Source organism: Globicephala melas, chromosome 15 (genome assembly GCF_963455315.2).
Source record: "Globicephala melas chromosome 15, mGloMel1.2, whole genome shotgun sequence".
Lineage (NCBI taxonomy): Eukaryota > Metazoa > Chordata > Mammalia > Artiodactyla > Delphinidae > Globicephala > Globicephala melas.
Window position 1 is genome coordinate 47343156 of NC_083328.1, and position 26545 is coordinate 47369700.

At 43.0% G+C, this 26545-nt stretch overlaps 1 protein-coding gene across 1 annotated transcript in view; it reads right to left on the bottom strand.

The window, feature by feature from the left end:
* ISM1 (isthmin 1) overlaps positions 1-25992 on the bottom strand; it is a 90759-nt gene extending 64767 nt beyond the window's left edge. Inside the window, exon 1 of the mRNA XM_030872554.3 lies at positions 25783-25992. Within this exon, the coding sequence (XP_030728414.2) occupies positions 25783-25914 (132 nt within the window). The 5' untranslated portion in view covers positions 25915-25992. The remainder of the gene's footprint in view (positions 1-25782) is intronic.
* Positions 25993-26545: the final 553 nt, after the last annotated feature.

Here is a 26545-nt window from a genome sequence, read left to right on the forward strand (position 1 = left end):
CTCCTGTCCCCAGGCATGTCCTGTTTCTCTTGTTATGTCTGGGAAAGGAAGGTAGGAAAGGGTGCCCCTTCGTCAGGGAAAGTGGTTGCAGGCTTCGATTGTTAAAGCTCAGTGGGTGATGAATAACATATTTGTGGCCACGGTTCCATCCCTACCATGGAACACACGATTTTTAAGCAGTAACACTGCACAAGAGAAACCATTCAGAAGGAAGATGGAAAGAGAGGGACGTGTGTATCTTTTTTGTTTGTTTGTTTTGTTTGTTTTTGCGGTACGTGGGCCTCTCACTGTTGTGGCCTCTCCCGTTGCCAGAGCACAGGCTCCGGATGCACAGGCTCAGCGGCCATGACTCACGGGCCCAGCCGCTCTGCAGCATGTGGGATCTTCCCAGACCGGGGCACGAACCCCTGTACCCTGCATCGGCAGGCGGACTCTCAACCACTGCCCCACCAGGGAAGCCCGACGTGTGTATCTTGACTCAGAAACAAACTTTGGTGGAATCCAGTGCTGACAGAGCAACCCATGGCCTTTCTGGGTCTGATTTCTCAGAGGCAGGGTCCTTTGGGCCCCACCCTTCCCCTCAGCTCGACTCCAGCCCAGAGTCAGGCTAAGCAGCTCCACAACACAGCCTTGGGCAATGGTTGGCTCCCACTGGAGATGTTCACATGTCCATCCGGCATCCGCTTCCCGGGACGTGGACTTGGACGTGGCCACATGGTGGGTGGGGTGGGAAGAGGGGCTGTTTAACCAGGAGGCCAGCTCTTTCCCAGTCTCTTCTCCTTAGCTGTCCCTGCTCTTTCCTTTCCTTCTCCCACATGAGAGAAGAAGCCAGGAATAACCTTTTTAGAAGCATTGCTGATTGGCATGAGGCACAATGTGTGTCAGCACATGGAGCCAGCCTGGACTGCATCCCTTCTGTGATATGTTTCCCCGCATAGGAGGTGCTCAGAACAATCAGACATTAAACCTTGATTTCCTGACATTGCTCTGCCTCAGTTTCTTCAACTGCAAAATGAAGAGAAGCTTCATTGGGCTATAATGAGAATTAAAGGTGCAAATACATTTAAAGTTCTTACAGCAGTGCTTGGCACAGAACAAACGCTCAACGTTAGCTTTTGTATCACCATCACCATCATTATCACCAGGTTTGAAGGTGAAGTTCAAAAATCAGTAGAATTATCCCATTAGGATGTCTCTTTTAATTTTATTTTTTTAGGATGTCTATTTTCAGATAAGGAAAATGAAATGCAAAGAGTTGAAGTGACTTGTCCAAGGTTTTACTGCTCTGTAATACCAGCATCCATGAGTTAAACCATTCCTATGCACCAAGAATGGTCCTTACAACATTATAAACTCCCAGGGACATAACTTTCATTATCTCATTTTTCTGAATAGTACACAGAAGCCCAGAGAAGTGTGAGACTTTTGCCTAAGGGCACACACGTAAGAAGCAGACGTTGAGTTGAAACAAATCCAAAGCCCATGCCTTTGGCCACTTTATTGGGCCTTGTGACTAGTTTGGGCTGATGGGATGCTAATAGGTGTGACCCAAGCAAAGGCTGGGGTGTGCTTGTCCATCGGGCTTGACTCTGCCTTTCTGTGATTTTTCATCACCGTGAGAGAAATGCAGGACAGGTAGCCTGCTGGTTGCAGTAATCTGGGAGGTGCACGGAAGAAACCCAGACCCAAACCTCAGCCTGGAACCCAGCCCGCCTAGATCTACTGAACCCCAGCCACCCATAGACCCACCAGCATGAGAATATGTGTTTATTGTTACAGGCCACTGAGTTTTGGGATAGTTTGTTGTGAAGCATAATTGGATAATAGCTAAATAATACCTGATCTGTACTGAGTGCTTTCTGGGACTTGTAACTTGCAAGAAAAGCATGCATCTCAACCAGTGCTTCTTAACCTGTGTATATGTTTCATCTGGGACCCTGATTAAATTGCAGATCCTGATTCAGTCATTCTGGGTGGGGCCTGAGATTCTTATTTTCTAACAAGTTCCCAGGAGATGCTGCCGCTGCTACTCTATGGACCACACCGTGGGTGCAAGTGCGGAGAAGTCACCCCGAGCTTCTCATCTGTACCTGTGGGTCACGACTGCACCTGGTGAACTCGGGGCAGTGGATGAGCCACCTTAAGTGTAAGGGAAGGACAGTTCTTGCCCTCCAGTGAGAATCCTCTGTGGGTTTCTAATAATCATCACTCTCCTCATATCTAGTGTGGTCAGGGGGTCAGCTCATGTTAACATTTCTGCAGCCTGTTTCATGGACTAAGGATTAGGAACACCTAATGAGGTCTCCCCTTTGTAATTTTTGCCCCTCCTGGAATTTGAAGGTTCCCAGCAATAAACCTGGCTTCCAATTAATTTTGGGCTCATAACCAATACCAGATTTCCAGGTCACAATGTAATTGAGTCTCTAGGCAGGAGAGATACGAAATCTATTTCTGGTTTTCTTAATTTCCAGTCAGGCAGGGCTTGGGACATCAGACAGCAGCTTACGGAGGAAGCCAAGTCTTCTGCTGGGAGACTTTTCCAGCTGGTTCCAAACATAGTCCAGCAACTACGTTTCTTTCCACCATCACCATCACCACCACCAGCACCACGATCACCTGGAGAATTGAGCCCCATGAGAGTTTTGTACTTGGAGAATCCTGAAAAGATAGGAGAATTCTTCCCAAGGAAACAGTATCTTCTCCTCGCTTCCTTCAGCGTTTCATAATATATTATAGATTATACACCTATGTATTAGCTGTAGGAAGATATCATCCTGAGGCTCAACTTCCAAATTCTCTTAAGTTTTCTAACAGTGTCGTTGGTTGTCGTAGATCCTAAACATGCTACGTGAGTACCTTTAAAAGATTGCCACAATTTTTAATAAGGTAAACATACAACCAGCCATTCTCCTCCTAAGTATTCACACAAAAGAAATGAAAGCATATATTCATGCATGGACTTATACCCGAACGTTGGTAGCATCTTTATTTTAATAGGCCCAAGTTGGAAACAACCTAAATGTGCCTCATTGGGTGAATGGAAAAGTATATTGTATGTGCATACAATGCAACAATAACTGGCAATAAAAGGATCAAACTCTTACGCACCGAACAACATGGATGAATCCCAAAGCCATTATGGTGAGCAAAGGAGCTCACTGTACTGTACATTCTGTGTGAGTCTACTTATATAAAACTCTAGGAAATGCAAAAACCGATCTATAATGACAGAAGGCAGATCAGTGGTAGAGATTTATGGGAAATGAAGGAGAAATCCCCAAGGAGCACAGGGAAGCTTTTGGAGATGGTAGATTTATTCATCATCTTGATGGTGGTGATGGTTTCACAGGTGTCAACTCCTCAGACTATTCACTTTAAATATGCACAGTTCATTGTATATCAATTACACCTCAGTAAAGCTGTATTTTAAAAAATAATAACACAACTGCCATTTTCCCCTCATTGTCTCCCCATCGCTATCTCTAAGAGGTGGCTGGGAGCCAAGGCATGTGTTTTATTTGTTTCATTGGCTTTGGCACGAATACTCTCTCTGGATGATGGTGGGAGTAAGGTAACATCTGGGTGGCCTATGACATCATTTCTAGCCTCCCTGTATCCTTCATATGGATTCTAGCCACACCTTGTTATTTTTAAAAATAGAGATGAGGTATCCAGTAGGAAGTAGCCTCTTGAATTCACAGTTGACCTTCCTTTTTCCAGGTCACTTCTGGTGCACATCTGGGGATCAGGGTGTCCCAAACTGTGAGTCTGGCAGCCCAGAGCCCCATACTCGAAGCTGGAATTCTCCTATTCCATTGGCCCTGCAGCACAGTTCCTTTCAGGGGGCCCAGGGGTGTTGCTCTCTAGGGAGGTATGTCAGCTATAGACAATGCTCTCTGTGAGATGACTTGGTTTACTAAAATGTGCATGGGTCAGGTCAACAGGAAGAAGGGATAGTTAACCTACTGTTTTTACTTCTACTCAGTTTACAGAAACAACTTTCCAGTGACACATGCTGGTCTGTGCCTGGGGAGTTGATGCAAAGCTACATTTATCAAAGCACCCTAGCCTCTGCCTTTTCTAGGCATTAGAAGACAGTCCCACACACCGCTGATGACTTCCCATCGTCGCTCATCCTCCCACTTAAAATAGCAAACAAGCACGGGACGGACGAGGCTCTCAGGAGAAAAACAACAGTCATCTCTCTAAACACCAGCGATTCGTAGGCTTTCCCTAGGCCTGAACTTTCCCATTCCTACAATTTTGGAATTCCTCTCTTCCCAGCTGCTCTGGGAGAAGATGGCATAACCTGATTCTGTTGCTGCTGCAGCACATCCGTTTCTGAGGCTAACAGACTTCAGCTTTGTTAACAGCGACAAGAAGCAGCAGGTGTCTCATGGAAACTCCACCCTGTACCTTTCCTATGTCATCACTACCTAGAGAAATGGCCATGTTCCCACGGCAAATGTTTGAGTAGTGCTTTTTTTCGTTTGGGTTCTCCCAGAATCAAACCCTGGGACAAAGAGGAAGTGGTATACTTGGGAGATGCCCCCAGGAAGCTCTGGTAGGAGAAAGGGAAAGAGGGTAGGGAAGGTAAAGAGCCATAAGTTTATGTTATCAAGTCTGTGACTAGAGTGGGCCGTGAGTGCTTAATCCCAAGGGGAACACCGGGCACTAGCATGTTGACTTCATTTTATTAGCATTGTGCCCCATCCAACCTTTGCACTGATACACCACAGAAAGAAAGAAATTAGGCTTTATATCTTTTATGTTCAGGGCTTCTTATGAAGTTCTTATGGAAGAGGAGTACAGACAAAGTTTAAGTAAAATGCAGAATGAGACTTTTTCAGTAACACACTCCCTTGCTATTTCTTTAACATCGTTGCATACAATCCCAGGAATTAAATGGACAACCTCATTCCCACTCCCTAAATAATCTTCTGTCTTTGGGGGGATGAGTATAGACAAAGGGACACCCTTAGCTGTCACTGAAGAAAGGGGCTTCATCACCATCCTTTTCTTTATAAATCATAAAATCTTGAGCCAAGGATTGCAGAAGAAAGATGTTCTCAGATGAGAGAGAAATAAGAGGACCACAGAAACCATTAAAACGTTGTAAAATAAGATCAGTGAAGACAAATTAAAAAACTGAGATAATTAAATCTGGAGAAGACAGAGGAACTATTAAATAATAATCTTCAAGTCCTGCATGAGATGTTTCTTGAAAAGTGAATGAATAGTGGGAAGAAAAAAAGCAAACATGAAATTAAGATGTATCATAAAAGATTTAAAGGACACATCAGAGAAAAAAATGTTCTGTCATTGAAGGTTGTTAAAAAGTACTTGTACAGGTACTGGCTTGGCCAAAAAGTTTGCTCGGGTTTTTCCGAAATCCCGAATGAATTTTTTGGCCAAATCAATACAAGTGGGATTCTTCCTTTGGAGGGTTTAAAACCACAATAGATTCTTCTTTACTGAATGGACAGTTCTCATGACTTCTGAGGGTGTCCCCAGGCCTCAAAAAGCAATGCCTTTTAGAACATGGCTGGAAAAGAATGAATGAAGCAGCTGCACAAATAATAGAAATTTCTTCTGGTTTGTATACAGGAAAATAAAAGGAAGGAATAAAATTATAGTGTTTCTGTTCAAGGTGGCAGACTAAGCATTTTTGTTTACTTCTTTTCTTTCTCCAAATTCTGCTGAAAAAGGAGATGAAATATGAAAATAAATCCCCAACAGAAGTGGAAAGCTGAGAGGGGAACATCTACAGAAGAAGGAATGATTTCTGGTAGATATGAAACCAACAGTAACCAATTGAAAGTGAAACATTACAGAGCTGAGAAAGTGAGAGAAAGATCACCAAAAACATGAGTTTCTTTAGAGGAATTCCCATAATAATATAAAGAACTGAGCCTGTGTCAGTTTCACTAGCAGGTATTTACTCACAAGAAATAAAAACCTATGTCCACAGAAAGGCTTGTACAAGAAAGTTAACATGATCTTATTTATAATATCCAAACCATTAGAAACAACCCAAATGTCCATCAATGGGGAAATGGATAAATAAATTGTGGCATACTCATACAATGGAATACCACTCAACAATAAAGAAGAGAAATCTGCTGATGTACACAGCAATGTGAATGAATGTCAAAAATACTACATTAAGAAAAAGAAGCCCAGACACACACACACACACACACACACACACACACACAAATGCACACAGTATGATTCCATCTACATGAAGATTTAGAAGAGGCAAACTAATCCATGGTGATAGGAGTCAGAGACTGGTTGCCTGTGGGAGGAGTAAATTGCATACAAAGGTGCACTAGAAGACTTTCTGGGATGATAGAGATGTTCTATATTCTAATTTTGATGGTGCTACATAGGTATATATAATTGTGAAAAACTGGAACTGAATCTTTAAGATGCATTCATTTTATTGTATGTAAATTATTCATAATTAAAAAACTTTAAAAAATGTAAAGAGAGAAAAAAGAAGAGGAGGAGAGGAGGGGGAGGGGTGAAGGAAGAGAAAAGAAGGGAAGAAAAGAGAAGAAGCTATAGAAGCTGGGTGAAAAGGATGAGGACAGGAAACTGATAAAGAGTGAAAAAGCTAGCACTAGGGTGGCAAAAGCTGGAAGATTAAGGTAAGACATAAAACACATTAGAAAAATGCAAAGAGATAAAACTACAAGAGAAAAAAATTGAGACATGGAAGACTGATAGATCTTGAAATCCCAATATTAGTTTCAAAGTCTAACAGGAGTTCCAGAAGGAGAGGACAAGGATATTGGAAATAAGCAAAGAAATTACTGAAGAAATATTCATAAGCTGAAGACAACCTTGAGGATTCAGATTGAAAGGGTCCACCAAGTGCTGAACAGGACTAACAACTAAAGCCTTAAATCTAAACACAAACAGATAAAATTTCCGAACATTGTGAATAAAGAGAAAAATCCTAAAGTCTTCCACTTAAAAAAAAATCACCTGCAAAGAAATATCATCAGACTTTTCACTGAAACATGAGACGGTGTAAAAAAAAAAAAGCATTATATCTTCAAAATTCTAAGGGGAAACAAGATAGAACATAGCCAACTGCCAAATTAGCATTTAAATGTGAGAAGTAAATAAAGATGTGCTTAAAAATTTAGGATCTCAGAGAGCTTATCCTTTGATAAAACCTTTCTGAGAGAACTTATTGAGAATGTATTCCAGCAAAATAAAAATGAGAATATGAGATTCCAGAAGCAGCAGCAGATAAATAAATAAATAAATAAATAAATAAATAAATAAATCTTACAGTTAAGTCTAAATAATTATTGGGAGAATATACTACTGCTAAGAAATTGTTCCTAAGATAGATATAATGAAAAAGAATGAAAGAAAAAAGGAAGAAAAAAAGAAACAAAGAAGAAGGAATGATCTAGCACTAAATGTTCAGATAATGTGATTAAAATTTGAGAGATAGAGATAAAAGAAAGAAAAAGCATGTTGGAATTTTGTTTTGGGGAGGTTTACGTTATAAATACTGACTGGCTCTCAGCATTGATAGAAAAGTGTAAGTTCAAATCTGTTTGTTAAAATGTTAAGAGTTAGAGAAATAGAACAATTTCCAAACTTGAGGGGTTATGAGCAAAGTAAATAATATTTAAATACTTATTAAATGTTTAAGTGCCAAGTTCTAACAGAGCACTTACATGCATTCAGTGTTTTAATCCTTACAATAACACTGGGAAATAGTCTTTGTATACCTATTTTACAGATGAGGAAGTTTAGACATAGGCTAACTCTCTTGTCAAAGTACGAGATAATAAATTGGAAGGTGGGAGGCAAAATGAAGAAAACTGGAAATTTGAAAACACCAAATAAAATTGAAAATACACCTTCAAATCTATTAGTAATCAATAAATATAAATGGGTTATATTCATTGACCTATTACATGGCAAAAGAAAATTTGGCTATTGGTTATTAATAAGAGAGATATTCAAACAAAAAAGGCAGAGAAAAGTTGAAAATAAAGGTTGGAAAAAGACACATAATTAATGGCAAGAGAAAAAAATAAGCAGGAGATGCAAAATTACTATCAAACAAAAAAATGTGTTCAAGACAAATGTCAATAAAAAGATATATATAAAGGAATTTCACCTTGATAAAAATATAACCATCAAAAAAAAAGACATTTTATGTCCTAACACCATGGATTCTAAACAAGTAAAGTGAAAATTAAGGGGATAATAAGGAGAAACAAACAAACCCACAATGGTAGTGTCAGAATGCAATTAAGGTTTTTGAGGAATCAGCAGATTAAGTAAACTATAAATAAATCAAGATTTGAAGGGTTTTCATAATATAATTAACCATCTTGATCTGACAGGTATTATAAAGAGATTTAAGACAGTACATCATAAACAATATGCAGTCATGAAATAGTTTTAAAATATGCTTGTATTACATACAAACTTTATACTGATAAAGTAAAACTCCAGTAGAATGTATGATTTTCTGAGAAGATATAAATTATCAAAAATGACTAGAGAAAAGTTATAGTATCTGAATAGGCTACTGACCATGGAATAACATGGAACATTAATCAGAGGTCTCAACCAAAGAGGTACCAAGCCCAAGACAGCTAAAATGAGTGAATTCTAACAATTTTATAAGAAACAGATAATTCTTATTATTTAAAGTGCAAAAGTGGAAAAAGAAGGGTTTTCAATTAATGCCGTGGAACTATAATGATATCACTACTGAAATGGATACTGTTAGTTCTCATGTACACACCAAGAAAAATGTAAGCATATACTGCTAAGTATAGCTTTCCTAGATTCTGGAACTAACAAATTGGAGAATATAACAGAAAATAAAACAGAAAATTCACAATAGCAATCAAACCTAGAAAAGAGCTTGTCAAAAGAAATGTGAAAAGATGAAGAAAATCTAAAACTTTACTCAAGAAATAGATACCTTAACCATGTCCTTAATGAGAGGATTAAATATTATAAAATTCTCAATTCTTCTAAACTTACCCCCCCAATATATATAGCAATTCCTAATAAAAGCTCAATGAATTTTTAAACAAAATAATTCTAAAGTCTGTTTGAAAGAAAACATTTTATAAAAATTTCCAAGAAGAAGAATGTTGAGGGGTGCTGGGAAGATGGTGGAAGAATAAGACACGGAGATCATCTTCCTCCCCACAGATACACCAGAAATACATCTACACGTGGAACAACTCCTACAGAACACCTACTGAATGCTGGCAGAAGACCTCAGACCTCCCAAAAGGCAAGAAACTCCCCACGTACCTGGGTAGGGCAAAAGAAAAAAGAATAAACAGAGACAAAAGGATAGGGGCGGTACCTGCACCAGCGGGAGGGAGCAGTGAAGGAGGAAAGGTTTCCACACACTAGGAAGCCCCTTCGCGGGCAGAGACTGCGGGAGGCGGAGGGGGGAGCTTCGAGGCCGCGGAGGAGAGCACAGCAACAGGGGTGCGGAGGGCAAAGCGGGGAGATTCCCGCACAGAGGATCGGTGCTGACCAGCACTCACCAGCCCGAGAGGCTTGTCTGCTCACCCGCCGGTGCGGGCGGGGCTGCAAGCTGAGCCTTGGGCTTCAGTCGGAGCTCAGGGAGAGGACTGGGGTTGGCGGCTTAAACACAGCCTGAAGGGGTTAGTGCACCACGGCTAGCCGGGAGGGAGTCCAGGGAAAAGTCTGCACCTGCCGAAGAGGCAAGAGACTTTTTCTGCCCTCTTTGTTTCCTGGTGCGCGAGGAGAGGGGTTTAAGAGCGCTGCTTAAAGGAACTCCAGAGACGGGCGCGAGCCGCGGCTAAAAGCGCGAAGCCCAGAGACGGGCGTCAGCCGCGGCTAAAAGCACGGACCCCAGAGACGGGCGGGAGACGCTAAGGCTGCTGCTGCCACCACCAAGGGGCCTGTGTGCGAGCACAGGTCACTCTCCATACCTCCCTGCTGGGGAGCCTGTGCAGCCCGCCACTGCCAGGTTCCCGGGATCCAGGGACAACTTCCCGGGAGAACGCACGTCGGGCCTCAGGCTGGTGCAACGTCACGCCGGCCTCTGCCACCGCAGGCTCGCCCCGCACACCGTACCCCTCCCTCCCCCCGGCCTGAGTGCGCCAGAGCCCCCGAATCAGCGGCTCCTTTAACCCCGTCCTGTCTGAGCAAAAAACAGACTCTCTCCAGCGACCTACACGCAGAGGCAGGGCCAAATCCAAAGCTGAGCCCTTGTGAGCTGTGAGAACAAAGAAGAGAAAGGGAAATCTCTCCCAGCAGCCTCAGAAGCAGCGGATTAAAGCTCCACAATCAACTTGATGTACCCTGCATCTGTGGAATACATGAATAGACAACCAATCATCCCAAATTGAGGAGGTGGACTTCGAGAGCGAGATCTATGATTTTTTCCCCTTTTCCTCTTTTTGTGAATGTGTATGTGTATACTTCTGTGTGAGATCTTGTCTGTATAGCTTTGCTTCCACCATTTGTCCTGGGGTTCTATCCGTCCATTGTTGTTGTTTTTTTTAATTTTTTTCTTAATAATTAATTTTAATAACTTTATTATACTTTACGTTCTTTCTCCTTCCTTCCTTCCTTCCTTCCTTCCTCCCTTCCCTCCTTTAGACAACGAATCATCCCAAATTGAGGAGGTGGACTTTGAGAGCAAGATTTATAGTTTTTTCCCCTTTACCTCTTTTTGTGAGGGTGTATGTGTATGCTTCTGTGTAAGATTTTGTCTGTATAGCTATGCTTCCACCATTTGTCCTAAGGTTCTATCCGTCCTTTTTTTTTTTCTAATTATTTTTTAATTCAATAACTTTATTTTATTTTACTGTATCTTCTTTCTTTCTGTCTTTTTTCCTTCCTTCCCTCCTTCCTTCCTTCCTTCCTCCCTCCCTCCTTTCTTTCCTTCTTTTCTTCTTTCTTTCTTTCTTTCTTTCTTTCTTTCTTTCTTTCTTCCTTCCTTCCTTCCTTCCTTCCCTCCTTTCTTTCTTTCTTCCTACTTCTACTAATTCTCTCTACTTTTTCTCCCTTTTATTCTGAGCCGTGTGAATGAAAGGCTCTTGGTGCTCCAGCCAGGAGTCAGGGCTCTGCCTCTGAGGTGGGAGAGCCAACTTCAGGACACTGGTCAACAAGAGACCACCCAGCTCCACATAATATCAAACGGGGAAAATCTCCCAGAGACCTCCATCTTAACACCAGCACCCAGCTTCACTCAACGACCAGCAAGCTACAGTGCTGGACAGCCTATGCCAAACAACTAGCAAAACAGGAACACAACCCCACCCATTAGCAGAGAGGCTGCCTAAAATCATAATAAGTCCACAGACACCCCAAAACACACCACCAGACATGGACCTGCCCACTAGAGAGACAAGATCCAGCCTCATCCACCACAACACAGGCACTAGTCCCCTCCACCTGGAAGCCTACACAACCCACTGAACCAACCTTAGCCACTGGAGACAGACACCAAAAACAACGGGAACTAGGAACCTGAAGCCTGCAAAAAGGAGACCCCAAACACAGTAAGATAAGCAAAATGAGAAGACAGAAAAAAACACAGCAGATGAAGGAGCAAGATAAAAATGCACCAGACCAAACAAATGAAGAGGAAATAGGCAGTCTACCTGAAAAAGAATTCAGAATAATGATAGTAAAGATGATCCAAAATCTGGGAAATAGAATGGACAAAATGCAAGAAACATTTAACAAGGACCTAGAAGAAATAAAGATGAAACAAGCAATGATGAACAACACAATAAATGAAATTAAAAATACTCTAGATGGGATCAATAGCAGAATAACTGAGGCAGAGAACGGATAAGTGACCTGGAAGATAAAATAGTGGAAATAACTACTGCAGAGCAGACTAAAGAAAAAAGAATGAAAAGAACTGAGGACAGTCTCAGAGACCTCTGGGACAACATTAAATGCACCACCATTCGAATTATAGGGGTTCCAGAAGAAGAAGAGAAAAAGAAAGGGACTGAGAAAATATTTGAAGAGATTACAGTTGAAAACTTCCCTAATATGGGAAAGGTAATAGTTAATCAAGGCCAGGAAGCACAGAGAGTCCCATACAGGATAAATACAAGGAGAAATAAGTCAAGACACATATTAATCAAACTGTCAAAAATTAAATACAAAGAAAGCATATTAAAAGCAGCAAGGGAAAAACAACAAATAACACACAAGGGAATCCCCATAAGGTTAACAGCTGATCTTTCAGCAGAAACTCTGCAAGCCAGAAGGGAATGGCAGGACATACTGAAAGTGATGAAGGAGAAAAACCTGCAACCAAGATTACTCTACCCAGCAAGGATCTCATTCAGATTTGATGGAGAAATTTAAAGCTTTACAGACAAGCAAAAGCTGAGAGAGTTCAGCACCACCAGACCAGCTTTACAACAAATGCTAAAGGAACTTCTCTAGACAAGAAACACAAGAGAAGGAAAAGACCTATAATAACGAACCCAAAACAATTTAGAAAATGGGAATAGGAACATACATATCGATAATTACCTTAAATGTAAATGGATTAAATGCTCCCACCAAAAGACACAGATTGGCTGAATGGATACAAAAACAAGACCCATATATATGCTGTCTACAAGAGACCCACTTCAGACCTAGAGACACATACAGACTGAAAGTGAGGGGATGGAAAAAGATATTCCATGCAAATGGAAACCAAAAGAAAGCTGGAGTAGCAATTCTCATATCAGACAAAATAGACTTTAAAATAAAGACTATTAGAAGAGACAAAGAAGGACACTGCATAATGATCAAGGGATCGATCCAAGAAGAAGATATAACAATTGTAAATATTTATGCACTCAACATAGGAGCACCTCAATACATAAGGCAAAAACGAACAGCCATAAAAGGGGAAATCGACAGTAACACATTCATAGTAGGGGACTTTAACACCCCACTTTCACCAATGGACAGATCATCCAAAATGAAAGTAAATAAGGAAACACAAGCTTTAAATGATACATTAAACAAGATGGACTTAATTGATATTTATAGGACATTCCATCCAAAAACAACAGAATACACATTTTTCTCTAGTGCTCATGGAACATTCTCCAGGATAGATCATATCTTGGGTCACAAATCAAGCCTTGGTAAATTTAAGAAAATTGAAATTGTATCAAGTATCTTTTCCGACCACAACGCCATGAGACTAGATATCAATTACAGGAAAAGATCTGTAAAAAATACAAACACATGGAGGCTAAACAATACACTACTTAATAACGAAGTGATCACTGAAGAAATCAAAGAGGAAATTAAAAAATACCTAGAAACAAATGACAATGGAGACACAACGACCCAAAACCTATGGATGCAGCAAAAGCAGTTCTAAGAGGGAAGTTTATAGCAATACAAGCTCACCTTAAGAAGCAGGAAACATCTCGAATAAACAACCTAACCTTGCACCTCAAGCAATTAGAGAAAGAAGAACAAAAAAACCCCAAAGTTAGCAGAAGGAAAGAAATCATAAAAATCAGATCAGAAATAAATGAAAAAGAAATGAAGGAAACAATAGCAAAGATCAATAAAACTAAAAGATGGTTCTTTGAGAAGATAAACAAAATAGATAAACCATTAGCCAGACTCATCAAGAAAAAAAGGGAGAAGACTCAAATCAATAGAATTAGAAATGAAAAAGGAGAAGTAAAAACTGACACTGCAGAAATAAAAAAGATCATGAGAGAATACTACAAGCAATTCTATGCCAATAAAATGGACAATCTGGAAGAAATGGACAAATTCTTAGAAATGCACAACCTGCCAAGACTGAATCAGGAAGAAATAGAAAATATGAACAGACCAATCACAAGCACTGAAATTGAAACTGTGACTAAAAATCCTCCAACAAACAAAAGCCCAGGACCAGTTGGCTTCACAGGTGAATTCTATCAAACATTTAGAGAAGAGCTAACACCTATCCTTCTCAAACTCTTCCAAAATATAGCAGAGGGAGGAACACTCCCAAATTCCTTCTACGAGGCCACCATCACCTTGATACCAAAACCAGACAAGGATGTCACAAAGAAAAACTACAGGTCAATATCACTAATGAACATAGATGCAAAAGTCCTCAACAAAATACTAGCAAACAGAATCCAATAGCACATTAAAAGGATCATACACCATGATCAAGTGGGATTTATTCCAGGAGTGCAAGGATTCTTCAATATACGCAAATCTATCAATGTGATACACCATATTAACAAACTGAAGGAGAAAAACCATATGATCATCTCAATAGATGCAGAGAAAGCTTTTGACAAAATTCAACACCCATTTATGATAAAAACCCTGCAGAAAGTAGGCATAGAGGGAACTTTCCTCAACATAATAAAGGCCATATATGACAAGCCCACAGCCAACATCATCCTCAATGGTGAAAAACTGAAAGCATTTCCACTAAGATCAGGAACAAGACAAGGCCGCCCACTCTCCCCACTCTTATTCCACATAGTTTTGGAAGTTTTAGCCACAGCAATCAGAGAAGAAAAGGAAATAAAAGGAATGCAAATCGGAAAAGAGGAAGTAAAGCTGTCACTGTTTGCAGATGACATGATACTATACGTAGAGAATCCTAAAGATGCTACCAGAAAACTACTAGAGCTAATCAATGAATTTGGTAAAGTAGCAGGATACAAAATTAATGCACAGAAATCTCTGGCATTCCTGTATACTAATGATGAAAAATTTGAAAGTGAAGTCAAGAAAACACTCCCATTTACCACTGCAACAAAAAGAATAAAATATCTAGGAATAAACCTACCTAAGGAGACAAAAGACCTGTGTGCAGAAAATTATAAGACATTGATGAAAGAAATTAAAGATGATACAAATAGATGGAGAGATATACCATGTTCTTGGATTGGAAGAATCAACATTGTGAAAATGACTCTACTACCCAAAGCAACCTATAGATTCAATGCAATCCCTATCAAACTACCACTGGCATTTTTCACAGAACTAGAACAAAAAATTTTCACAATTTGTATGGAAACACAAAAGACCCTGAATAGCCAAAGCAATCTTGAGAATGAAAAACGGAGCTGGAGGAATCAGGCTCCCTGACTTCAGACTATACTACAAAGTTACAGTAACAAGACAGTATGGTACTGGCACAAAAACAGAAAGACAGAACAATGGAACAGGATACAAAGCCCAGAGATAAACCCACGCACATATGGACACCTTATCTTTGATAAAGGTGGCAGGAATGTACAGTGGAGAAAGGACAGCCTCTTCAATAAGTGGTGCTGGGAAAACTGGACAGGTACACATAAAAGTATGAGATTAGATCACTCCCTAACACCGTACACAAAAATAAGCTCAAAATGGATTAAAGACCTAAATGTAAGGCCAGAAACTATCAAACTCTTAGAGGAAAACATAGGCAGAACACTCTATGACATAAATCACAGCAAGATCCTTTTTGACCCACCTCCTAGACAAATGGAAATAAAAACAAAAATAAACAAATGGGACCTAATGAAACTTCAAAGCTTTTGCACAGCAAAGGAAACCATAAACAAGACCAAAAGACAACCCTCAGAATGGGAGAAAGTATTTGCAAATGAAGCAACTGACAAAGGATTAATTTCCAAAATTTACAAGCAGCTCATGCAGCTCAATAACAAAGAAACAAACAACCCAATCCAAAAATGGGAAGAAGACCTAAATGGACAATTCTCCAAAGAAGATATACAGACTGCCAACAAACACATGAAAGAATGCTCAACATCATTAATCATTAGAGAAATGCAAATCAAAACTACAATGAGATATCATCACACCAGTCAGAATGGCCATCATCAAAAAATCTAGAAACAGGGCTTCCCTGGTGGCGCAGTGGTTGAGAGTCCGCCTGCCGATGCAGGGGACACTGGTTCGTGCCCCGGTCCGGGAGGATCCCACATGCCGCGGAGCGGCTGGTCCCGTGAGCCATGGCCGCTGAGCCTGCTTGTCCGGAGCCTGTGCTCCGCAACGGGAGAGGCCATAACAGTGAGAGGCCCACATACCGCAAAACAAACAAACAAAAAAAACAAACAAATAAAAAAAAATCTAGAAACAATAAATGCTGGAGAGGGTGTGGAGAAAAGGGAATACTCTTGCACTGCTGGTGGGAATGTGAATTGGTTCAGCCACTATGGAGAACAGTATGCAGGTTCCTTAAAAAACTACAAATAGAACTACCATATGACCCAGCAATCCCACTACTGGGCATATACCCTGAGTAAATCAAAATTCAAAAAGAGTCATGTACCAAAATATTCATTGCAGCTCTATTTACAATAGCCCGGAGATGGAAACAACCTAAGTGCCCATCATCGGATGAATGGATAAAGAAGATGTGGCACATATATACAATGGAATATTACTCAGCCATAAAAAGAAACGAAATTGAGCTATTTGTAATGAGGTGGATAGACCTAGAGTCTGTCATACAGAGTGAAGTAAGTCAGAAAGAGAAAGACAAATACCGTATGCTAACACATATGTATGGAATTTAAGAAAAAAAAATGTCATGAAGAACCTAGGAGTAAGACAGGAATAAAGACACAGACCTGCTAGAGGATGGACTTGAGGATATGGGGAGGGGGAAGGGTGAGCTGTGACAGGGCGAGAGAGAGGCATGGACATATATACACTAACAAACGTAAAGTAGATAGCTAGTGGGAAGCAGCCGCATGGCACAGGGATATCGGCTCGGTGCTTTGTGACCGCCTGGAGGGGTGGGATAGGGAGGGTGGGGGGGAGGGAGACGCAAGAGGGAAGAGATATGGGAACATATGTATATGTATAACTGATTCACTTTGTTATAAAGCAGAAACTAACACACCATTGTAAAGCGATTATACCCCAATAAAGATGTTAAAAAAAAAAGAATAAAATTACAAAAAGTGACATTAGCAACCATTCTAGAAGAAGCACACAGCCTCTGTAGAAATACAAGTAAATTCGCTCTTTTTCCTTAAAAGAGCATTCAAGTGCATTTTGTTCATTTTTACAGTAATGAAAGAGAGTGCCCTTCAGTCAATTTTCAGGACCTGGTACAAATTATTATATTTTCTCCCTTTAAATGTCAAGGGCAAAATGTGGAGGGCTCCCCCGCCACCCAGAGCCAAGCGCCTGGGCCAGCAGTGGGAGCTGAAGGATCCCCTGTGCTCAGAACACAGGGGCGCCCCGCGAGGCCCCGGGTCCGGGAGGCCCCAGGTCCGCGAGGCCCCAAATGAGTCCGTGAGGCCCTGGCCTAGCGCGCGCAGGACCTCGTGCCCAGAGGTTCCGACGCCCCACGAACCGTCCCACACCCCGATGCCAACGGTCGCCTCAGCGCCGTAAGCTTCGCGTCTACAGACTTCGGGGCCGCCCAGAAGCCAAAGCCCGTCGAAGGTCCGACCCCGCTGACCCGCGAGCATGGGCAGCTACTTGAGCATGTACCTGGGCACGGCCAAGGCCATGTAGCCAGCCCACGCCCGGAAGCGCTGGTCCCCATGGTTCCCATGGATCGGGCCCGCCCGCAGCACCTGCCTCCCGATGGGCCGGGACGGGTGCCAAATCCTGTGCTACCGCCGCCGCCACCAGGATCACGGGCTCTGGTTCCGCAGCAGGCAGCCGCTCCCCGCCGCCCTGCGCAGCTGGAAGTACTACCAGGTCCGCGGGTCCTCGGTGCCCCAAGGCTGGAGGCGCCTTCCCAGCGGGCCGCCCCTCCGCACCTCCTCGGGGCTGGGGTTTTCCGGCCATGTAGCAACGGTTTCACGATGAGGTCCCAGTGGAACGCCCGCCTCTTCTGCCACAGGCAGAGCCTGGTGGACATCCATACCGCCCCCGTTGAAAGCCTAAGCAGCTTGTCCACGTGTCCGCCCAGCCAGGAGTCCCCGGACCCCTGTGCCAAGGAGACCGCCCTGAGGGCCCTCAGCCGATGCGAGGAAGGACAAAGGCGGCTCGACGGGCCTCTCAGGTCTGAGAGCCCCGAGCCCAGGCTGTCGGCCTTCCGGCCCGTGATGAGGAATGGAGTGGTCCCTGTCTTTGTGCCCAGGCCGGGGCCTCTGAGAAGAAGCATCTGCCCCGGGTGCAAGCGCCTCCGAGAAGAGGACACTGAGCCCTGGCCTGAGCCTTGCCTGTCTGCCGCCCACCCTGCTGTGAGGCCCCCCACCCCCCACCCGCCCAGGGCACAGTCACATAGCCTCGCTGGAGAGATGGGGGCGGATCAGCACTCCTGGGCCTAGGCCTCCTGCAGCCTGACGTCCCCCTTGAGTCCTGAGAGCCAAGGCCCACCTCCTCCTGACACTCAAACCCACATTTCTTTTACCCAGCTGACTCCTGCCCTACCCCTGCCTGAGTCATTGGCACAGACCGCCAGGCCAGCTCCCTCCACTCCAGCCAGGAGCTGCCAAGCCCCAGAGCCACCTCTCTTAGCTGCAGAGCCCACCCCAAGGAAGCACTGCTGACGTCCAGGCCTGCACTCCCTCCTGCCCACCCACCCTTGCTGCCTTTGCCCCTGAGAAGACCCTTTTCGGAGGACCCTTCTCAGGAAGGCGTGCTTCTCCCCTATTGCCCACTTCATACGGTTTAAAGGTTGTTCTTATTTTAAATAATACTAAAATAGCTTTGTTATCCTAAAAAAATAAAATAAAAAAGTTTCTGTTCAAGAATACATGTTTTTTAATACTTAAAAAAAAAAAGAAAAAGAATGTTAATGACAGGGCATTTGTCCTATTAAAAAATACTGTGAAGCTACATGAAATAAAAGTGTGGTGTTTGTACATGAATAGAAAAATGAAGGTAAAGAAATAGACTAACATATATGTGAAAATTTGTTTAACATGTGATAAAACTGATATTTTGTACCAACAAATATAGAATGGAGTATTTACCAAATATGATAGAAGTGGCTACTCACTTGGACAAAAAACAAAGTTATATCTTTATCTTAAACCTAAAACCCACTAATAACTTCAAAGTAGATTGTAGTTCTAAACAACAACAACAACAAAAACACTATAAAACTGTTAGAACAAAATATATTTAAAGATTTTGACAATCCTTATTTGAGTAACCCTTTCTCAAGTAAGGCAAGAAAACAAAAAGTCATAATGGAAATGATTCAGATTTGATTATATTTAGAGTGGAAAGTTTGTGCATGGCCAAAAGTAGCATAAACAATGTTAAAAAATGAGTGAAAGATTGGTTCAACATTTGCAAAGTATATGAGATAAAAGGTCAATATGGTAGCTATTTCGCAAAGACAGCCACAATGACTCCTCCCATCACTGAATACACACTCTTTTGCAATGTTATTTTGCTGGTCCTCCCATCAAGAGGAGTCTATTTCTGGTCCCCTAGAACGTGAGATGACCAAGTGGTATGTTTGGCCAGTAGAATGTGGCTGAAGTTGTCCAAGTTCATCAAGAGACCTTGCAATTTCTGATTTACTCTCTTGCTGCTCTGAGTCCACCATGTAAAGACATGTGGAATAACTTCCTTGAGGATGAAGAGAGAGCATAGGTGACAGCCAGCACCAACCATCAAACATATGAGTGAGGCCCTTTTATTTTATTTTTTTAACATCTTTATTGGAGTATAATTGCTTTACAATGGTGTGTTAGTTTCTGCTTTATAACAAAGTGAATCAGCTATACATATACATATATCCCCATATCTCCTTCCTCTTGCATCTCCCACTCCCCTCCCTATCCCACCCCTCTAGGTGGTCACAAAGCACTGAGCTGATCTCCCTGTGTTATGTGGCTGCTTCCCACTAGCTATCTATTTTACATTTGGTAGTGTATATATGTCCATATATACACTACCACTCTCACTTCGTCCCAGCTTACCCTTCCCCCTCCCCTTGTCCTCAAGTGCATTCTCTATGTCTGTGTCTTTATTCCTGTCCTGCCCCTAGGTTTGTCAGAACCATTTTTTTTTAGATCCATATATATGTGTTAGCATAAGGTATTTGTTTTTCTATTTCTGACTTACTTCACTCTGTAGGACAGACTCTAGGTCCATCCACTTTACTACAAATAACTCAAGTTCATTCCTTTTTATGGCTGAGTAATATTCCATTGTATATATGTGCCACATCTTCTTTATCCATTCATCTGTCGATGGACACTTAGGTTGCTTCCATGTCCTGGCTATTGTAAATAGTGCTGCAATGAACATTGTGGTACCTATCTCTTTTTGAGTTATGGTTTTCTCAGAGTATATGCCCAGTAGTGGGTTTGCTGGGTCATATGGTAGTTCTATTTTTAGTTTTTTAAGGAACCTCCATCCTGTTCTCCATAGGGGCTGTGTCAATTTACATTCCCACTGACAGTGCATGAGGATTCCGTTTTCTCCACACTCTCTCTAGCATTTATTGTTTGTAGATTTTTTGATGATGGCCATTCTGACTGGTGTGAGGTGATACCTCATTGTAGTTTTGATTTGCATTTCTCTAATGATTAGTGGTGTTGAGCATCCTTTCATGTGTTTGTTGGCAATCTGTATGTCTTCTTTGGAGAAATGTCTATTTAGGTCTTCTGCCCATTTTTGGATTGGGTTGTTTGTTTTTTTTTTTGATATTGAGCTGCATGAGCTGCTTGTAAATTTTGGAAATTAATCCTTTGTCAGTTGCTTCATTTGCAAATACTTTCTCCCATTCTGAGGATTGTCTTTTCATCTTGTTTACAGTTTCCTTTGCTGTGCAAAAGCTTTTAAGTTTCATTAGGTCCCATTTGTGTATTTTTGTTTTTATTTCCATTTCTCTAGGAGGTGGTTCAAAAAGGATCTTGCTGTGACTTATGTCATAGAGTGTTCTGCCTATGTTTTCCTCTAAGAGTTTTATAGTGTCTGGAGTGAGGCCCTTTTAGACCATCTAGCCCACGTCAAGCCAACAGAAAGCTATAGCCACATGAATAATCCTAAGCAAGGTCAGCAGAAGAACCACCCTGCTGAGCTCAGGGTAAACTGCTAACACACAAAGTCATGAGCAAATAAAATGTGATTGTTTTAAGACACTGTGCTTTGGGATGGTTTGTTATATAGCAATAGCTAAGTGGGACAGTTATTCATAATTTATAAAGAATACCTGAGATAAAAGCAGACAGCCTGCCTGGAAAATGGGCAAGGCAAGTCATGAAACGAGAAACACAATGGCTGTTGACTTGTATCAGAGCTGGAGGCATCTTGTTGATGAACTGGAACAAGAATTCCTGCCTCGCTGGGTCTGAATCCTGGCCCTGCCAACCTTGGTTGTGTGGCCTTGGGCAAGTTACTCAAATCTCTCCAGGTCTCAATTTCATCATCTGTGAAATGGGTATATAAATACTATCTATCTCATAGGGTCATTGTAAGGAAACTCAGTAGCATTAAGTACAAATAAATGTTGCTTTTGCTTTTACTGTTATTAATATAGCTCAGATCAACTTGTGAGTCTGAAGCAGTGAGTACAAGATGCTGAGCAGTTTTGTTGAAGGCAAGTAGAGGGATGACGGAGGAATGTACTGATAAAGATGGTAGTTAGGAATTAGAGAACAAAGACATTTAGTTACATTTCAGAGTTTGGTTTGCTTTAATGTTATTGTAAAAATGATCAATGTGATGATTTCTAACACTTCCTTAAATCTCATTGTTTTAATGAGTTCTAGCTTTACTATGTAACATCTGTAGAAATTCATGCTTCTGAATCTGAGATTTAGTAGAGAGACACTCATTTGAATTTCAAGTAAAAGGGATACTATTATTATCATTATTCTTATCATTGCCTGTGGTTCTATATTTTGGGATATTCTGTCTTCCAGACTGCTTTTTTAATATATATATATTTGTTTTCTTACTATTATCAATTAAAGACATATGAAAGAACTAAGCTGAGTATCTGATCAACATGACACCAGAGGAGATAAGATTTCATTCAAAAGTGAAAAAAGTTGATTTTTCTGTGCATTTGTATACAGCTGTTGCTGACCACTGTAAAATTTCTTATTAGATGTTTTAAAATACTGAAAACAGTACAAAGACTAACATCATTATTTATTATTTTTATAAGCCACATAACCACTAGAAATAGTGTGTTCAAAGCATTTTACTACCACCTCATAACAGTATACCTAAGAGTACAGAGACAGTCACTTACAGAGTCAAAAAACGTATCTCCTACTATGTTGAAACTACCAAAAAAATCATGTTAGATCATGTTTATATATGTGTGTTTATGTATGTATATATAATTTAGATAGATAGATATGCTCACATTTGACACAATAAGACTGTCAAGATGTGTTTGAAAATGTAAATTGTTAGGGACTTCCCTGGTGGTGCAGTGGTTAGAATCCGCCTGCCAACACAGGGGACACGAGTTTGAGGCCTGGTCCGGGAAGATCCCACATGCCACCCAGAAACTAAGCCCGGGCGCCACAACTACTGAGGCTGCGTTCTCGAGCCTGCGAGCCACAACTACTAAAGTCCGCTCACCTAGAGCTCGTGCACCACAACAAGAGAAGCCGCCACAAATGAGAAGCCCCCGCTCGCCGCAACTAGAGAAAGCCCGAGTACAGCAACAAAGACCGAATACAGCCAAAAATAAAAATAAATAAATAAATAAACCCCCAAAACCTAAGCCCTGAAAAAAAAAAAGAAAGAAAATGTAAATTCTTAAAAGACTTTTTCTCTTTTGTAGCCAGCAGGATGACTTTCTCAAGAACTTGGAATACAAATATTCTTCAAAGATTTTTAAACTTATAAAATAACAACAACAAATTAAGCAGCTTCTGGCTCTGCAGCTGTGGGCAAGTTACCCAACCTCAGTTTTTTCATTTGAAACAGGGATAACGATAATGCCTAATTCACGAGATTTTTGTGAGGATTTAAAAAGAAAATATATGAAAAGTGCTAAGAACAGTGTCTGACACATAAAAGGCACTTGACAAATCTTAGCTACTATTGTTATTCTTACTGTTGGGTGCCCTTGATATGCCAGATCTCTAATAAAGGTGCATTCTCTTTTAAATGTTCCCAAATATACTACAATTTGGGAAAAGAAAGCTACCATTGTGTATTTCTGACTCCAGCCTCATATTTCAGAATATTTTAAACAGAGATAACAACACAAATAATGTAATATAAGGATTGATGAACTTTCCGGTTACAAAGAATGATTTTAGCAGCTTAAGATAACCCAGAGGCAGCAAACTTAAGTTTAAATGTAGTTAGTTAAGATAGGTTATGACTTCCCTGGTGGCGCAGTGGTTAAGAATCCACCTGCCAATGCAGGGGACACGGGTTCAATCCCTGGTCCAGGAAAATCCCACATGTCACGGAGCAACTAAGCCCGGGTGCCACAACTACTGAGCCTGTGCTCTCGAGCCCGTGGGCCACAACTACTGAGCCTGAGCACCACAACTACTGAAGCCCATGTGCCTAGAGCCCATGTTCCACAAGAGAAGCCACCACAATGAGCAGCCTGCGCACCGCAACAAAGACCCAATGAAGCGGAAAAAAAAAAAAAAAGATAGGTTAAACATGACCGGTAAACAGAAAGAATATGGCATCCACAATTTTGTTTTCAAATACACCTGCTACTAGCTAATTAACATCCTGGGCCCTGAAAACGATAAACTAATAAATGTCTTTTGCAGACCTCCTCACTTGAAGGAATATATTCTCTCCATTTGAATCATAATACCTTTGGAGCGTCAGAGGGCCAAAGAAATAACTTCAGTCAGGAAGAATATAAAACTTTTATAATAACAAATTACAAAAGAGAGTAAAATTATGAACTAAACTGTTAAACTCATCATTCTGCCTGAATAAGTTCATTGAGTGGACAGAATAACCAAACACAATTACAAAACAAGCTGAAAGGTGATGGATTAGCAGCTACTTGGGACCCAAGATACTCCTAGGAGCGTTACTCTTTCTAAATCCCCCATTTCTTCTGCCCTCTTGGGACAGTTCTTCAGCCACACGCTCTTTTGAGAATTTAATCCACTTCCCCTTTGCAGTTGCCACATCCACCAGCTGCTTCTCTCATCACCTTACCAGTCAAACAGAAAAGGCCAAGCCTAGGTTATTCTAATGATAGCAAACACCTCATAAAGGAATCTGCCGAATTTACTTTTCCATAGAACATCATTTTTACAGCTTTTCATGAGTCCACGAGAAAAGAAAGCATCATGTATAAAATGTGACTTCCAGAAATCTCGAAGATATTAGGAATTGTTCTTACAGTGTTAGAGTGTGTCGGTGTACCACCATCTACAGAATGGGGTGTCTTCAATTTCCCCAAAGGAATCCCGTCAGGCTGTCACTGTACCTGTTTGCCCACAGGAGAAGAGAAGAGGGCCTCATAAAGTTAGGACATTTTCGGAAATGTTCCCAATTTAAAAGAACTTTAGGCTCTGGGGTGCATACTTTTTCATTCCTGGTTTTGCATTTGTGTGTAAGGATCACCTTGCTTTAGTCTATATAACATCCTGGCAGAGAGAAAACATGGTGTAACTAATCAAGAGTTTGGAATGTGTAAACCTTGCAAGTTTCTTAACCTCTGTACCTCAGTTTTTGCATCTATCAGGGGAGGATATTAACAGCATAGTACATCATTAAATCGGTTAAATTCTGTAAAGCACTTAAAACTAGCACATGGTAAGCACTGTGGAAGTGTTTAAGTGAATTCCTTCTCTCTACAACAGTAGGGTTTTCAGGCAACAAATTACATAAAGATGTGAGAAATGAACTAATAGGGGCAATGGTCTTAAAGCCCTTTGGGAACAATGAATAATGCTTATCTAGACATAAAGAGTTTTAGAGGGGCTTGTTTGAGGAGGAGATTTTAGGAGAGAATTCCCGCTGCTTCCTGGGAAAATCCCTGCTGACTTCTACCCATGCCCCAAGTTGACAGTTGTCACACGTCTGACAGAGCCAAGGAAAGGCGCTTCTTCCCAAGACAACGGCAGGAAATCCCTACCTGGACAATCCTTTATTTGGAAACCAGAGAATTCCTCTTCTGTCTGACGCCCACTACCCGCTCCCCAGTTGCGACCCCCTCCCCTGCCTTGGAGCTGCACAGACCATCAGAATTCCATTCCTAAGGAGACCTTCAACAGGGGCAGAACGCTGGAAGAAGTCTTTGCTGTAAGTTTAAAAGCCCCAGGTAACGCCGGGCCAAAGTACAACCGGTGGCTTGACTCCACGCCCTCCGCCTGGCTGGGGAGGTATAAGGGAGGCATGGGGACCACGTGGGCGAACAGGGGATGTCTGGCCATTCTCTTCGGGGAAATTATTTGCTGACCTTTGCGTAGCTTTGTGAGGGGGCAGATTCACTGGGGTTCTTCCTCCCAAACCCAGTTTGGGGATTTATCCTAAAGTCTCCTTCCGCTTCCCCCTCCTTCCAGAGTAACGTTACTCAGTCTCTAAAGGGTAACCAAAGAGTGGCAGCACCCCAAAGCAAACACAGACATACTCCACACTTCCTCCGCCCATCTCAAGCTAGCACCCTCAGGTACCTGGTGACAGACGACCTGGAGGAGCGTGCCTGCCAGACCTCCAAAGCGGTCCAGCCTCCAGGCACGTACCCCGCTCCGCCTCAGCCGGAGATCTGTGGCCCCGGCAAAACTGCTGCCAAAACAGATGCTCTTCGGTGGGGCGGGGACCCGCCTCCTCGTTACCATCAGGTGCTAGCTAGGTCAGCTCCCCGCCACCCGGCTCCCCGCTGCCACGCGCGCCCCTCTCCAGCAGCGCGCTCACCTGCAGCTGCGTCCGGCTGGCGTTGGCCGCGGTCGGCCCGTCGGCGGCTCCCGAACCGCGCAGCACCGTGATGTGCAGCGTGAGCAGCAGCAGCCCCAGCAGCAGCAGCAGCTCGGCCGCCAGGCGTACCATCCTCCTGAGGCGCGCGGCTTTAGGACCCGGCGCGGCGGGCGGCGGCGGCGGGGGAGGAGGAGTCGGAGCCCGGGAGCCCGGCGGCGCGGCTCCCGCCTCGGCCCCCGCCGGGGCCCCGCTCCCCGAGCCCGCGGGGCTGGCCCTGGGCGCGCCGGGGCGCGCCGGGCCGGGGGAGCAGGAGCCGCCGCCGCCGCCGCACCACGGCGGAGCCACGGCGGGGCCGGGGGCGTCCAAGCTGGCTGCGGAGCAAACCCCGGCGCTCCCCGGCGGCGGCGGCGGCGGCGGTGGGGACGACGGGCCGCCAGGGGCCCGGGCCGGGCCGGGGACCACCCTGCGGGCAGGGGGCAGCGGGGGCGACGGCGGGGCGGGCGCAGCCGAGCCCCCGAGCGCACATGGGCGCCCCAGATGTGGCCGCGGCGCCGCAGCTGGAGCGGGAGCGGCCGCCAGAGGAGCGCGGGGAGGAGGAGGAGGAGGAGGAGAAGGAGGAGGAGGAGAAGGAGGAGGAGGAGGGCTTCAGTGGCGGCCCAGAGTTACCTCCACGCTGGGCTCCCCCGCCCTTGCCGCCCGGAGCCACTCACCCGACGAACCACCTCCCCTCCTCCCTGCGCTCCTTCGGGCCGCGGGCCGCGCC